This window comes from Rhinatrema bivittatum, chromosome 17 (genome assembly GCF_901001135.1).
Source record: "Rhinatrema bivittatum chromosome 17, aRhiBiv1.1, whole genome shotgun sequence".
NCBI classification, from domain to species: domain Eukaryota; kingdom Metazoa; phylum Chordata; class Amphibia; order Gymnophiona; family Rhinatrematidae; genus Rhinatrema; species Rhinatrema bivittatum.
The window spans coordinates 30,906,535-30,922,627 of NC_042631.1; the positions used below are offsets into that span (position 1 = coordinate 30,906,535).

A 16,093-nucleotide genomic window follows, 5' to 3' on the forward strand; every position below is an offset into this window, starting at 1 on the left:
AGAACCTGGCAATTACCCAAACACCTAGAAGATCCCATGCTACTGATGCAATTAATAGCAGTGACTATTCCCTAAGTAAACTTGATTAATAGCAGTTAATGGACTTCTCTTCCAAGAACTTATCCAAACCTTTTTTGAACCCAGCTACACTAACTGCACTAACCACATCCTCTGGCAACAAATTCCAGAGATTTATTGTGCGTTGAGTGAAAAAGAATTTTCTCCGATTAGTCTTAAATGTGCTACTTGCTAACTTCATGGAATGCCCCCTAGTCCTTCTATTATTCGAAAGTGTAAATAACCGAGTCACATCTACTCGTTCAAGACCTCTCATGATCTTAAAGACCTCTATGATATCCCCCCTCAGCCGTCTCTTCTCCAAGCTGAACAGCCCTAACCTCTTCAGCCTTTCCTCATAGGGGAGCTGTTCCATCCCCTTTATCATTTTGGTTGCCCTTCTCTGTACCTTCTCCATTGCAACTATATCTTTTTTGAGATACGGCGACCAGAATTGTACACAGTATTCAAGGTGTGGTCTCACCATGTTTAATTTAAAAAAATAAGAACAAATAGCCAAACTTTATGAATGTGAGATTTTGAGCCATAATTGCAACTTTCCTGCTGTCGAACCATGATCTGTGAAAGTGGACCCATGAGATAAAGGAAAGGGGCATGAGGGGAATAGAATTCATGATGATCCTGAAGGTTTCCTCTCCCGTGACTAACAACAAAACCACATTAGATTACTGCAATGAAGTATATTTGGGTCTACCTAATGCAGCAATAAAATAATTATGCATGTGTTTTGTGTGCCTCGCTGAGATTTGTGGATCAGTGGGTTAGAAGTTTTATAAAATAAATAAAAAGTAGGAAAACAACTTTAAAAAGAAGAATGAAAATGTATTTAACAATCTGGCTATGAATCTAAAATATGTATCGTGGAGGAGAAAATATAGCAGGAGCTGTATTGTGATAAAGATCAAGCCAACCTTTTATCTTATTAATTGCAATGTTTGTTGTGTTTATGTATCTGGTTTTAATTATGTATGTTTTAATATGTAAATCACCTTGGGCAGTCTTTAGAGTGCAGTATATAAACCTTTTTAAATGTGTCTACAGCAACGGCCAAAACTGCAGCTAAGATTCATTATACATGCAACCTTACCTTTTGTTTGTAAATCCAGATAAAAAGAAGAGTGGTCAGCATTTAAATATGTATGGGACTGTAGCAGGCATCCGATGAAGTGGACTGTCCTTGAAAGCTCATGGCTTGATAAATTGGTTAGTCCATAAGGTGCGACCCCACCTTGTGTCATTGTAGTAGGCAAAGTTTATTTCTGTGGTAGAAGGAGAAGTGATAAAATACAAATTTAGCAATTAAGTTATAGTAGTAGCCAGAAAAGAGAGAAGCGAGGACAGACAGATATATTGGGGTAGTAGAATTAGGGATGAGGAGGAGGGAGATTCCAAAATTTCTTCTGAAAATGCAAGGGGACAGAAATCAGGATTGGGCTCAGCCTGTCTTTGGTGACCTGGAGCCACCTGGTGGCCCTGAGGTTGGAGGACTGGTCAAGCAAAGGATTGAGTATCCAGGGATCTGAGCTTTGTCAGAATGGACAGACCACACACTTATGAGTCAACTTGTATCAGTTTAAACAGAGGGCACCCATCATGACCTTTTCCTCTCGACCATCGAACGTTACTTTAAGCTGTTTGGTTCAGCACAGTGGCACTTTCTACTGCACACAAAAACATTTCTCTTTGAGGCAGTCTGCAAGAAAATGATGCCCGACAATATATCTTGGAACGAAAAAAAGAAAAAGAACAGAAAACTTGTTCTATAGATTTTTGCTGAATGGCCATTAAAAGTAAGAGATTTAGAATAAAAGGAATTTAAATCAAGCCTCTTATAATGATGCTTTACCTTGATTAATTCTCTGATTTGTCCAATCAGCTGTAATAGTCCATTATATAAACTCCCTTTCAATTTTCTTGGCAGTCAAAAGACAGTGATCCAATAACTGTACTGCACTTTCCTAATTTTGTTATTATGATAAATGTATTAGCGTAGACACATTTGGTCACTATGCTGTGCATTAATGTAATGAAATTGCTAATAGTACGTGGAATAGAACTGGCTTGAATAAAATTGTAAAAAGACCATTAAATCTGCAGTGCATGTATATAAATTACATTTGCAATTAATAATGAGACTCAGAATCTAAGGCTCATTTCATGCTATAGGATTCCAGAATTTGCATGGTCTTTTCTTCCTGCTGCAGAGAGGTTTGAGCTGCCAGAAGGATACTAGTGCAAAGATCTCCAGGTTCCTGTGAATCTCATCTCATTCACCACTTCCCTAAAGGAAGCCTTATGGAATGTTTGCCATTTTCCTCCAGGCCAGCAGATGGCAACACTGGCCTCCATGCCTTGTCTGTGGAGTTTTGCTATTGCCACTACACAATACACTACACTCAAACTTCTGCCCCTGCCATTTTTCTGCTCACTGCCATTTCCAGGCAGATGATACAAATCCTGAAGCCCTTCAAGGATGCAACAAAAGATCTAAGCACCAGATACGCCACCCAGGGTGGGATCATCTCTATAGTAAATATTTTGGAGGAAAGGTTAAAGGGTTTCTTTGAGCAAGAGGGAATGAAATCAGAGGTGTTGCAGTTTGTGGACTCCTTGGAACAGTAGGTGCAAGAGAAACTGAAACCTCGGGTGTTTGGGGTGGAGTTAAGATGGCGCCTGAATGAGCGGGGTGAGAAGTTTGCTCTGCAGTATTTTTTCCTAAAGACTAGATTTCCTTGTTAAAATACTTTCTAAATGCCACATACCAAATGGAAAGCCCAGTTACGCGAGAGCCAGGCTGTTTCTGCAAGTCCGGAGGAGCGGCAAACTTCAAACCTTCTTTACGTCCACGCCGAAGGAGCCAGGAGCGAGTGCCGCAGGGGACGGAGGCAGGGAGCGAACGCCTCCGCCATTGGCTGATGAAATCTCGCTTAGTCCCGGCGTGCCAAAGACACCATCGCAAGTCTTCTGGAGAACCCCGTGGAGCCGAGAGGCCAGAATGGAGGAGAACCGGGACGAGTATCCCCTGAGGAAAGAGAAACCTCTGCAGGACAGCAGATGGTTGTGCCACAAATTGGATCATACCTACCACAAGTCTCGGAGGGAGTGCAACCTGCCCCTCAGACGCTGGAAATGAACCGGGACACTGGGGCTGAACCCACGCGAGTGGGTGAGTCTCTCCAAGTTTTGTCTCCTTTCCTTGTAAAACCCGTAAAAATCACAATTGAATCAATATGGGAGGCTTTGGCAGCCATTAAGGGTGCGATTATTAAGCTTTCTAAAACGTGCCTAGATTCGAACAAACGAAGTATGGAAAATGAAAAAAAGATTGAAAACCAGGGAAAGAAATTACATGAAATGAATGAGAAAATTAAAGTCATGGAAAGTCATCAACAACAGATAATTCAACAAGAAGCTGTCCAGAATAAAAAGATCAAAAACATTGAAAATTCACTTCGCAGTTTAAATATGAGTACTGAACTTTCCGATTATATCTCAATTTTCAGCACTGGATTTGTTAAAAAATTACTTAAATGTTATATTAAAAATCCCTACGGAGGCGTTACCCTTAATAACGAAAGCGTATTACTTACCACAGAAGAAAAAGGAAGGGGATTGAGAGAATACAGAATTTCAGCAACAGCTGAATGTTACGGAATTACTGGAGTTGTCCCATGAAGACAAAGTAGATTCAAGAGGTGTTCTCTTTGTGACTTTTGCTTTTTTAAGCGAAAAGAATAACGTATTAAGACTGTTTTTCCGTAGTAGATTGGAGTTTTACTATGGTTACAAAGTATGGTTATTCCCAGATATAACATGGGTAACGCAGGAAAGAAGAAAGAAATTTATAGAAATGAGAGCAGAGGCGTTGAAAAGTACAAAATTCACTCTTCGCTACCCCTGTAGATGTGTACTTAAATATGCAAATTTGACCTATGTATTTTTTGAACCGTCACAATTGCATTTTTTTTTTTTAGATACTCACCCCAATGTGACTTAGTCACCACAGATGGCATAAGTAGGCAACTCATTTGAGGGCATCCATATTCTTTTTTCCTGTATGTATAATTTTGAATCATCGCCCTAAGGATATTTCATCCACCCCCCACCCCCCCCCCTACTATTTCTTGTTATTGTAGGGTGGATTAACAAACGATAATTACATGTATAATGTTTCTTTTGGAAAGTTATTTCGATGTAATTCACCTAATTTTTCCAATCACACTGATTTGTTGTGTAAAGTTTAAAAATGCAATAAAAATTAAAAAAAAAAAAAAGACTGAAACCTTGGACAGAAAATAAAATTTGCATGCTTGCCATGGTATGATCGATAGGTGAAAAGGAATCTCATCCTCCAGGTCCCAGCATCTCCTTTTTTGTATGTATAGTATGCGATTGCTTTAAAAAAAGTTTTTATCATGCACGCTACAGGTTTAACATGCATGCTAGTGGGAAATAGCAATTGAATGGTAACAGCGCTGAATTTGATGGATTGTATTAGCACTTGTATGCAATTTAGAAAATGCACAGGGCTGTTTTCTCTCTAAACACCTCTGACCAAAACATAAAATAAATGATAGTGCATACTCTGGTTATCAGTGCTGTGTGGACAGACCTGGGCATGGAGGCATAGAATCAGGTGATAGATCCAGGAGATCTGGGAAGACTGCTGTGTGCACTGTCTTTGTGCTTCTTGTTTCCTGCATGGCTTCCCATCTTGCTCTTTTGTTGTCTTTGTGAAATTGAATGTATTTTGGTTACTGTCTATCTCAAGTGCTGTCAGTTTCTGTGTTAGGGTTTGCAAGAGATGAATGACAAAACCCGAGAGTGGAGAGAATGAAGCATGACTAGGGACCGAAGGGGTGTGTGTGTGTGTGTGAGAGTATGTATGTGTGGGTGTGTGCATGGGCATGAGTGCTGAGAATGTGAATAGGAGGCTGATTGGTGAGGTGAAGGAAAGGGGTAAGATAAGCATGAGGGCACAAATCCATTAATAGCATCTGCACATGAGGGGCCATGGAGGCAGCAGCAGGGACCACAGACAGCAGGTATGTTCTTCCTCTGCAGCTGCTTGCAGGAGCATGTGCATGCAAAGTGGTAAAACCTGGAGTGGAGAGGCTGGCCCTGGAAAAAGGGAGCCGGCTGGTCACACTAATTACACTACATAACTGGTTAGATGAAAGGAAATGAGAGGCTCCTCAAGTTGAATCGTTTTCTGACAACTGTAAGCAGATCCCTGTACAGCTATTTCTGGGCAGACAGAGTCCAATGCAGAGAGCAGTGAATATTTTCTGTGGCCTTTACATACTAGGTTGCCAGTAAGGAGCTTGGGCAGTGAGAATGCAGATAAGACTATATCCTCCTATAATTGAACGGAAAACGCAGACAGTGAAAAACTAGCTACATCAACCAATTCCCCAAACGGTTTTAATTGAATCATATTAAAAGAGGAGACAAAAACTGACAAAGCCACTGTAAATGCAGTGTAAAGTATGAAGAAATAAGAACATTCTGGAAAGGGAGGAGGGACATCAGCTGGTATACCAAAAATATGAAACAGAGATTCAAAACTGTTAAGTTTTATTTTGTTGCTTGCTCCCTTTACTAGTCATCTCCAATCCGCAGCCCCTATGAAAGATTATTTCGGCTTTTGCTTTCTTTATCTGGCTGCCGTCCCCCCCCCAGAGAATAAGACCCTCTTTATGCTGATGGCAAACAATACAGTTACTGGTTATGCAACAAGGCAGAGGTCTCTCAATTATCTTTTACTCTGAAGCATCGCGGGCGAGAGAAGCACGCATCCTAAGTGCAATTACAAATGGATTCCCTGAGATGAGAAGTTCTGGCAAACCTGTCAAAACATTAGCTTAAAAAAAAAAAAATAACAACCAGTCTGATGAACTGCTGAGATGCCAACAAAATCCTACCACTTCTTCGAAACAGTAGACATGAGACAAGCAGAGAGACATTAACCAGAAAGCTCATTAACTGGAAATGCTCTGCTTGCCAATTATGCTGAGAAGTAATTATAATTGTTGTTACTGTGCATAGTGTTTGTGTTTCTCTCAAAATAACAGAATCTTTCTATCCTGTTTCACATGGTATCAGCCACAAATGTTCCCTCTATTAAGTGTCAGCATTGCTTTCTAACTCTTCTTCTACCAATCAGTGTTACTGTCCGTAAACTTACACCTAACCAAGGATATTTATGGCCAAGAGAAATATCATGCCAGAGGAGTTTATTTTTTTGAAATAAATGTGAATTGTGGAATAGCCTCCCAGTGAAGATGGTGGAGGGAAAAACAGTAACAGGTTTCAGGAATGCACGAGATAAGCACAGAGGATTCCTCATTACAATGAATGAGGTCAAAAGCAATGCAATAGGAATTAAACTGGGCAGGCTCGATGGGCCATATGGTAATTAGCTTCCATCATATTCTGTTTTTCTGGAATCTTTTATTTTCAAATCGGCTCATTTACAACCTGTATTTAAGAAAACCAATCTGGACATCTCCCTTCCACCAAGTTACCTGTTCTTGGTGCTGCTTTTTGTCTCAAAGGTTCTCAAGTGTGCCATCACCTTCGGTTCTCTAGCTTTCTTCCCACAGGAAGCGTTAGGGCTCTTTAGCCATGTTTTCAGTCTTAGAGTGAATGAATGAATTTCATAAAATCTGAGTTGTAAAGCAAATCAGATAGGACGTAAATCAGAAATGGCAACCATACACTCTGACACATCTTGGTAACTAGTCACCTAATAATTAGGTTCCAACTATCTGCCTAGATAGATCCTTGTGTTAAAGAGAAAGACTCTTTGCATGGAGCTTTGACCTACATGGCTTCTTCTTAATTTCCTCTGCAGCAAGCAATGATCTACAAGATGGCTAATTCTCCTAAGTCGTAGACCTGTTGAACTCAACACAACCTGCCATTGCCATTTGCGATGTCTCCCATAAGGCCTATTTGAGGAGAATTGAAGGGGAGGGAGAGGGAGAGAGAGAGAGAGAGAGAAAGAGAGAGACTGGCCATAATGTCATCCCCAGAGGTAGCTATTTGTATCCCTATGGTAGGCCCATGTAGTAACTTGAGGTGGGGTTTAGGTATGAGTGTAGGGGGTTAGGGGCCACTTTGACATTCTATGTGACATGTACGAACAGAACAGTGATCTCTTGTGAAGATCTGATGGCCTTCAGAGTGAAGAAACTCACTCCAAGATGAGATTTGGGCAATATTCTCTCCATCTAGCTTGATGTTACCCAGGTAGAGAGTCCATCAAGCTAGGTTGAGAGAATACTGCCCAAATCTCATCTTGGAGTGAGTTTCCTCACTCTGAAGGCCATCAGATCTTCACAAGAGACCACTGTTCTGTTCGTACATGTCACATAGAATGTCAAAGTGGCCCCTAACCCCCTACACTCATACCTAAACCCTACCTCGAGTTACTAGGTGGGCCTACCATAGGGATACAAATACCTACCTCTGGGGATGACATTATGGCCAGTCTGTCTCTCTCTCTCTCGCTCTCAAAAATGGTCCTCCCATTGTTCATATGCAGGAAATACAACAGGTCTGACACCTATCGCAAATTCAGATAATGTTATCGCAATGTGCACTAACTTAGCTCTTTGCATAGCTAATTAGCACAAAATGCGATAAACTGAATTTTTGCATAAACCACGCCCCTTTTGCTATCGCATGCGGTACTTACCACATTTTGATAAATCCAGGCCTAAGATAGCTCCTCTCTGCTGTTGCCTCCATAAAGTCCTTTGTTGATGTTCTTGCTCTTTCCTGACTAGACTGTTGTAATTCCCTATTTGAATTATATAGAACTTTGGATCTAGCAGGATATCACATTTGGTCTTCTCACCACCCTTTTCATCTATCATCTCACTTTCTCAAATGCCATCTTTCTTCCTCATTGCTTCTCCCATTTTGGCTTCTTCCTTACCTGTTTCCATGGGAGATATCACTTCTCATCCTTCCTTCCCATCTCATCTTTCACTAAAAAGAGCTCACCTTACTTCCACAAGGGAACGAGTCCTATCCATTGCTGGACCCACGCTCTGGAATTCCCTTCCACCCAACCTCAGGCTCGAGACCTGCACCTCAAAATTCAGAGCCAACTTGAAAACTTGGCTTTTCAAGCAAGCCTATCAACAATAACACCCTTCTCACCCCTTGCAAACATCCTTAACCACATAAACACACCCAAACCACCCCCACACACCCCCCCTTACACCCGCTGTACATAGTTATTATTGTTTCTCCAAATTGTATATTCAATGTTAATATATTTGGCTATCATCTGCTACAGAGTAGCCTGTTTCCTATGTTCTTTCAACTTTCTTTCTCACAGTTCCTTACACCCCCTCCCCATCTCCCTGTTTAATGTAACTATCTTTCCTATGTTCACTGTTTGATGTAAACCGATATGATGTTCCCACTAATATCGGTATAGAAATTTAAAAAATAAATAAATAAAATAAATGCTTAAAATAAATAAACAAATAACTAAATGTACTTTCCTCTCTTAACTCTCTTTAGCTATCAATTTACCCCATCAATCTCATAACTAACCTCTTTCTTCAGGATCTCCCGATTTTTTTTAACCCATAACAAATTCAAAATGTTTACATTTAGTTTATCCCTCTCTTTCTGGTCTTATCCCTATGTAACTGCAAAAACTCATCATAAATATGTTTCCTTTACTTACTTGCCTCTTTTACCAAGTTTCTTCATGTTACATTCCTTTGAGTTCTTCTGGTGGAATCAGTTATTTTCAATGTACTTTACTTTTCCTCTTCAGGACCCATCTCTACTCTCTTGATATGCTTGCTTCCTGACTTCTGTAACATAAATACAGTAGAATGCTTTGGGAGCATGCATCCCATAAATACTTAGGAAATGGAAAGAGTAAATGTAAAGAATGAAACTAAAAACATTCCTTCTCTTTTTAACGCCTGTGTTAGACAGTAGACACTGGCTAACATGTATTAGTTACTGATCTAGTATTAGAGTTACTATCATAAAATCAAGCTCAAAGAAGAGCTAAGGAATCCCAAAATGATAAATCAATCAAATAAAATGAGAAACCTAATCAATTTAGAGAAAACTTGATCGCCCACAACAACTTAAACATACAAAATTGAGGCAAGGAATTAGCAAGCCTGTCAGTATGTCATGCAATACACTGCACAGACCACCCGGTCAACTCAATCATTCACCTTGCAGGCAGTTCTATTTTTTTTAATTTTTTATAAATGCATATTAAAAAATTGCAAGCAAGTCTTGAGTGAAAACTAAACATAAGCCCAATATGGCCAGCATTTCGCATTTAATGCTTTCTCAGGGGCTCAATTATGCCAGCGATGTTAAAAAGACTGATGTCTAAAAAGTAAAATATAACATCAAAAGTTCAACATGTATTACTGAAAGAATATAACAAAAATACTTATCTAGTGACCAAGGTATACCATTCTTTGTCCAGACTGGAAAGTCTCAAAGTGACAAGTTGGAGAACTACAGGGAAAGATGTCTTCTTAAAAAGTCAGAAGAACTGACAGATGAGGGGAACAACTATACAGGAGAACAGTACTTTTTTAGGACAGCGAACCAGAGGAGGAAGACAAATGTTTTGGACACAGACTGATATGGGCAAGGCTCAATACTAATAAGATCACATGGATTTTCCTCTGAGGGTAACTTAATCACAAACACTCAAGAATCCCAAATCCTTAATCTTTCTTCCTATGACCTCTCCCTTATAAGAGCAAATATTGGAAAAATGTCTTTCCTTCGTTCCTACACCTTGTTCTGCCCCATTTGCTCTTGAAATCAGCATCTTTTGGTTTGTCCAGAACTTGAAAATTCAGCAGTTTTTTGTATCTCAAGTGCCTTCTTTAGACCCATCAGTTTTAAGGAATCCATCCCGATGGTCATCACCAGGGGCAGAAGATGTCATCATCAAAACCTTTCACCAACTTGTGATTCAAAATATCCAATCACTTTCCAACTGCCAACAACAGAATGATTTCTGTTACTTCAATTGTCTTGAATTTGAGGCATTACATGATTTACAGATGGCATTTCATCTGGTTATTAAACCAGCAGATAAAAGGGGTAAAATAGTTGTGATGAATAGTGAGTATTATGAGGCTGACGTTAACTGCCAGTTAAATGACAGTTGTTTTTATTTGCTACACACACACGGGACCTTACTCGTCCACTGAAAGAAGAGATTGACGATCTAGGGATGTCAGCCTTAGAAGACTGTTTTTTTGACATCTAAGGAAGCAAACCTTTTGATGAAACCACATCCACAGGTTTGAGTATTTTATGTGTTGCCTACAATACATAAAAGGCTGGTTGATCCCACAGGATAGTCAATTGTTTCCGGCAGATGTTCACTTCTGGAATCATTATCTCGCTTTATTGATTTTTTCCTGCCCCCATTCGTTACCCAGTTTCCATCTTATATATGGGTCTCTCAGGACATGATTGCCTTTTTGGAACATCTTCATTTGACATCATGGAATTATCGGTTTCTCTTGATGGTGAAGCCTTATATCCCAGTATACCACAACAGGAGGCCATTTTAGTGGCCATGGGATTTCTTGAATAGCATATGCATCCACATAGAATGCAAACTGAATTTTTGGTTAGTTTGTTGGAGATTGCTCTCACAAAAAATTGTTTGATTTACAACTCAAGATTTTACCAACAGGTATGCAGCATGGCCATGGGAACCACCATGGCCCCTGATCTAGCCAATTTGTCCATGGGAGCATTTGAGGCCCAATGGCTTGTGAAGCATCCATTTGCTTCTCATGTGGTGATATAGAAATGCTTCATTAATGATGTTTTCCTGCTTTGGAGCGGATTCAAGTCCTCATTTGATGATTTTTAAAATTTGTCTGAATTCTTTGAATACCCATTTGAAATTCATAAGAACATAAGAAATTCTCATGCTGGGTCAGACCAAGGGTCTATCAAGCCCAGTATCCTGTTTCCAACAGAGGCCAAACCAGGCCACAAGAATCTGGCAAGTACCCAAACACCAAGAAGATTCCATGCTACTGATGTGATTAAAAGCAGTGGCTATTCCCTAAGTCAACTTGATTATGATACAGGTTTGTTGGATATTTATTTATTTATAACCTTTTTATACCGGCATTAGTGGGTACAATCCACCGGTTCACATTATAACAAAATGTTTGGAAAATACATGTAAACAAGGACTAAACGGTGAGGGCGGGGAGCACGCAGAAGTCAGGATAGAAAGACAGTACAACTGATGAGAAATCCTTAACATAAGTAACTATTAATAAATAAAGAGATGGGTATACAAGAATGCATAAACAACAGAATACATAAGAACAACAGAGTCAATGGCTGATTATAGAAGGGGGAGAAAGGTTAATCGGGAAAGGCCTGTTTAAACAACCATGTTTTTAGTTTCTTTCTAAATTTGAGGTAACATGGTTCAAGACGGAGATTTGTGGGCAAGGAATTCCAACGTGAGGGGCCTGCAACTGTGAGGGCATGATCCCTTGTGGATGAGAGGTGTGCTGTTTTGAGAGAGGGCACGTGAAGGGTTCCTTTGTTGATTGTTCTAGAGGGCCGATTCAGGTATGCAGAGGTGAAGGTAAAATCAAGCCAGTTGGAGTGGTGAGAGTAAATAGCTTTGTGGATGATGGTGAGAGTTTTATAGAGGATACGTGAGGGGATGGGGAGCCAATGCATATCTTTGAGGATGGGGGTAATGTGGTCTGTTTTACGGACATTTGTAATAATTCTTGCCAATCCAGGTCCAAAAAGGATATCCTTTTTGGACCTGGATTTATAAGACTAATATGGGCTTTACCACCTCTCTATATCGTAAATCTGTCAGTTCTAATACTGTTACATTTCACTAGTGCTCATCCATAGGCAAAGAAAATTTACCATTAAGCCAATTCTTTTGACTCCAGCATTTATGCTCATCTGTTGTGGACTATCAGAATCAAGCTAAACCCATGATGTCTAGGGGTTATCCTAAATTGTGTGCATGTAAAGCTTATGGAGCTAAATATAGTCATCGGGTCTGGCTGTTCCTTCCTTGCAAACGTGATGACACATAGCATATCACCTGCCTATTACCCTTTTCTTCTTAAGCCTGAGAGGTTTGGGAATCTATCTTGAGAAACTGGCAAATTCTACAAGTCCACAATATTTTTAAAGAGCCTCCTCACATTGCATACACACGGGGGAGCAGTTTAAGAGATCATTTGGTTCACTCTGATTTTTCTACAAGAACTTTTAATAGTAGAAACATCACCATCAGGAAGCATCAACTATTTAGCAGCTGCACTATTTGTTATGGTTCTATGGACACTTCATCACTTTTTGTCCCTTTAGCTAGTGACACAGTTACATTTAGACATTCTACTACATGTACATCAGCAGGAGTTATGTCATTGAATGTCCATATAAGGAAATCTACTGTATGTTGGCAAAACCAAAAGAATAGTAAAGATCAGAATGATCGAGCACCAATCCAGCTTGTCCCTTTATTGGGTGAATGCACCATTGGTCTCACATTGTTAGGAGTTTGATCATTGTTTCAATGACCTTTGTTTCTGTGTGACTTGATCAGCTCAATGCTGACAGGCATGGAGGTGATTTATATCTTAAACTACTATGTTTACAACAATGGTGGATCTATAAATTGAAGACTATCATACCAGGAGGCCTCAACTCCAAATTAAATTTGACAATTTTCTTGGGCTGATGTCATCACCTAGTCATATGTTATCAGTGGTTTGTCATTGCAGGTGCAGTCCTGCTAGGCATTTGGATGTGCTTGCATCAGTGATGTTCCTGACAGGCTTGCTGACACTTTGCATCAATTTGGTATATTTAAGTTGTTGTGGGAGATCAAATTTTCTCTAAATTTATTAGATTTCCCTTTTTGTTTGATGGACTCTATCATAACCCATTTTGTTTAAAAAATGTTGGTTTTCTATGAAAAGTTATCCTAAAGCCAAATTGGAAAATATCAATCACACACTATCGAGTGCCTTTTATATCAGCAGGTATGCTAACACCCAGTACTGCATTTCCATTTTCAGAAAATTACTTATTTTAATCTTAAGTGTGATTAAGGAATACAATGTAATAATGTTGCTGTAATACACTTCAGAAAACATTAGATTCCTATGTGGCTTTTTTGTAAGCCTCTGCAATTGTTTTTCCTGAATGGTTTTTCAAACAATATATATTTTCAGCCATTCTAATCAGTGCAGTTTGAGCTTTCTTACTGAAGGCAGTCTCTCTTGTGACTTGGTAAAATATCCACTTAGGAATAAAATTTGAATGAACTTGTTAATGTGCTTTTCATTTCCAAGGAAGAGACTTTTAGGTGACATTCTAAAAAGCAGAGCTCTCCAAAATAGAGACTGGTTAGAATGATGTCAAATGAGAATTTCAATTAGCATATGATGAACAGAGTCAATAGAAATGAACATCTATCTAGTCGTTATAGTTTACTTTCTACGTGAAAAGGCTGGCTGAGTGATAGATTTTCCTGAGGAAATAGGATGAGGTGCCTGTGAAAAGGAAGCATGTCAGAAGGGAGAAATCTACTAATTCTTGCATGAAGCAGGCCCGAGTTAGTCAACTGAACACCCTGTTGGTTAATGACAAACAACGGCAGCTGCTGAGAACATCAGGTAGCTTGAGTGGGGAGAATCGGAAAAGGCAGCTCTGGATTCTGGAAAGGAAGTTTACTGTCCAAATACCACCTGCTTGTAAATAAAGTGCACTAACGGTGTAAAACTCTTATCTAAATAAACGTGAAAAATCAGTTCTAAAAGCCTGATTAAGACCCTGTAAAACTTCCCCAAAGCAGTTTACCATTGTGGTTTTGTGAAGATAGCATTCTAATAAAGTTATTGCTGGGTCATGTTACCTGATCAGTCGGAATGCCCCCCAAGCTCTAGGATAGTCACAAAATTTGCATGTCATGAAAAGATATTAGCACCACTGGAATCTATTGTCCTTTGCTCCTTTTCGGTCAAGGCATGAAATAATGGAACTGTGAAGCTTCCCAAAATGGGAGGGACGTGTGGTGGATGTGACTGCATTATCAGAATGTCATCGTCAGAGAACTGCAAGAAATTACCTTTTCTCCAAAGATATGCTTATCTAATGGCATCACAGTGATGAGGCTCTCTGGTTAAAGGATGACTCATAAACCAAAGCACCTAGAGGTTGCCAAATGAACTAGAAAACACAGAGAGACATTTTCCCTTTTATTATGCTTGATCGTCAAACCCTTCTTCCCAGAAAGCCTGCTCAGGTGGCTCTGGGGAACACCTGCTCATCTGATGGCTGGAGGATACCTTTTCTGAGGTACATCTTCAGTATTGTTCTTTGGCTTGCAGCAGTTGCCACTGTTATGGCAGTTATTCCCCCCCCTCCCTGGGCTCAACTGTCCTTACCTCTGTTGTGCACCCATGCCCAACGGTTTAATTTGGATTTACTTTTTATCATAATCCCAGAAAGAGAGAAACAGACCACCCTGGAGATAAACTAACAAAATATCTTTAATGGAAGCTGACTTGGGGTGGATGATTAACATTGATATTGCTCTGGCCAATTAGAAATTGTGAAATTATCTACAGAAGTCTGGAGGCCACAAACTGGGGACCACTTTTAAAGTGTAGTCATTGGAATGACAACAAGGAAAGGAGAATGAGAATAAGGACTTGCTGGCTATTTTCTGTACTCCTTATTAATTCACCATTAACAGCACTTAAAAAAAAATAAAAAATGGAGTGACTGTTGAAAGAGTTCTGATGGTTTCACAGTGTTGATGATAGGCAAGTTTTACTCCTTGTCTTCTGCTATGTTCCTAGTTATAATTCAGGAAGAATATCAGTTTTCTTCCTTCCTCTATTTTCCAACTTTAAAGACTGCAATGCATGATGAAAATATTGACAATGCGACTTAACTAGCTTGTCCCAAAGGCAGCTGCATGGATTTTCTAAGTGCTTTAAGGTTTTGCTTGGTTGCAAGGTATTACTTGAAACTAAAGCAAGAATTACCACAAGAATGAGAGCAGCATCTTTTTTTCATATTCTATATTCAACAAACCAAGAATAATGGCACTTTGGAACAGCCTGCTTAAATAAGTGCATAGTTAACAGCTTCAGCTATATTATAGCATTTTTGTTCTCTGCACAAAAGCCTTCATCACATATTTAGCTCCAATGAATTTGTAGCAGATGCAGAGTTGAAATGAGATGTCTATTTTTGTGTGTCCTTCTTTTTTATCTTTCTCTGGTCCATCAGTTCATTGAGCTTCTTATCAAGTTTTCTTTGTAGATGTGACCTCTTAGTTGGGTCCAAGGAAATGTCCTTCGAGCCACTGCCAGCATAAAGAACACCTTCTCGGCTGATTCTGGAGCGGGCGTGGGCTTTAGCCTTTTCTCCACAACCATGAACCTGCAAAGGTAGCAACAGTATTTATTTGTTTGACAGATTAAACTGGTATAATATCTTAGATTACCTTATACAGTGCATAGCATGGTAAAATGTATATTCAGCTAATCCTAAAACCTTACTCTTATCAGATAAGGATCTTAAATATTTGAAATGAAAGATAAATGTATCCTTTGATTCCTAAGACTGGTTTCTGCTCCTCGGCTGACTAGGAATGCTGTGAAGGAAGTGTTTGTAGCCCCTGGGTCTGAAGGAGTCCCAAGCATTGCACAGCACTACCAACTTCTAGCTGGCTCAGGTTGCACTTGTGCTGGACTCCAGAGGGCACCGCGGTCCGGGTCTCTCACTCAGAGAACATAAACACAAGAAATGCCGTAATACATCAGACCATTGGTCCATCGAGCCCAGGATTCTGTGTCCATCTAACCATAGCCAAATCAACTTGCTTGGAAAAGTACCCAAAAGATCCTAATGGTGAGATCCAGTCCTTGAAGAAAAATTGTACTCTTGACAGATGCAAGGGGGTTAAAAAATG

The 16,093-nt window shown here is 39.7% G+C and overlaps 1 protein-coding gene and 1 long non-coding RNA gene across 2 annotated transcripts in view; both read right to left on the bottom strand.

The window, feature by feature from the left end:
• LOC115079439 overlaps positions 1 to 8,893 on the bottom strand; it is a 45,801-nt gene extending 36,908 nt beyond the window's left edge. Inside the window, exons 1-2 of the long non-coding RNA XR_003853288.1 lie at positions 8,789 to 8,893; positions 1,166 to 1,337 (exon numbers count right to left, since the gene is read on the bottom strand). This is a non-coding gene — a long non-coding RNA (uncharacterized LOC115079439). The remainder of the gene's footprint in view (positions 1 to 1,165; positions 1,338 to 8,788) is intronic.
• Positions 8,894 to 11,221: 2,328 nt separating this feature from the next.
• IGHMBP2 (immunoglobulin mu DNA binding protein 2) overlaps positions 11,222 to 16,093 on the bottom strand; it is an 89,568-nt gene continuing 84,696 nt past the window's right edge. The window contains exon 15 of the mRNA XM_029582233.1: positions 11,222 to 15,561. Coding sequence (XP_029438093.1) covers positions 15,364 to 15,561 — 198 coding nt within the window. The 3' untranslated portion in view covers positions 11,222 to 15,363. The remainder of the gene's footprint in view (positions 15,562 to 16,093) is intronic.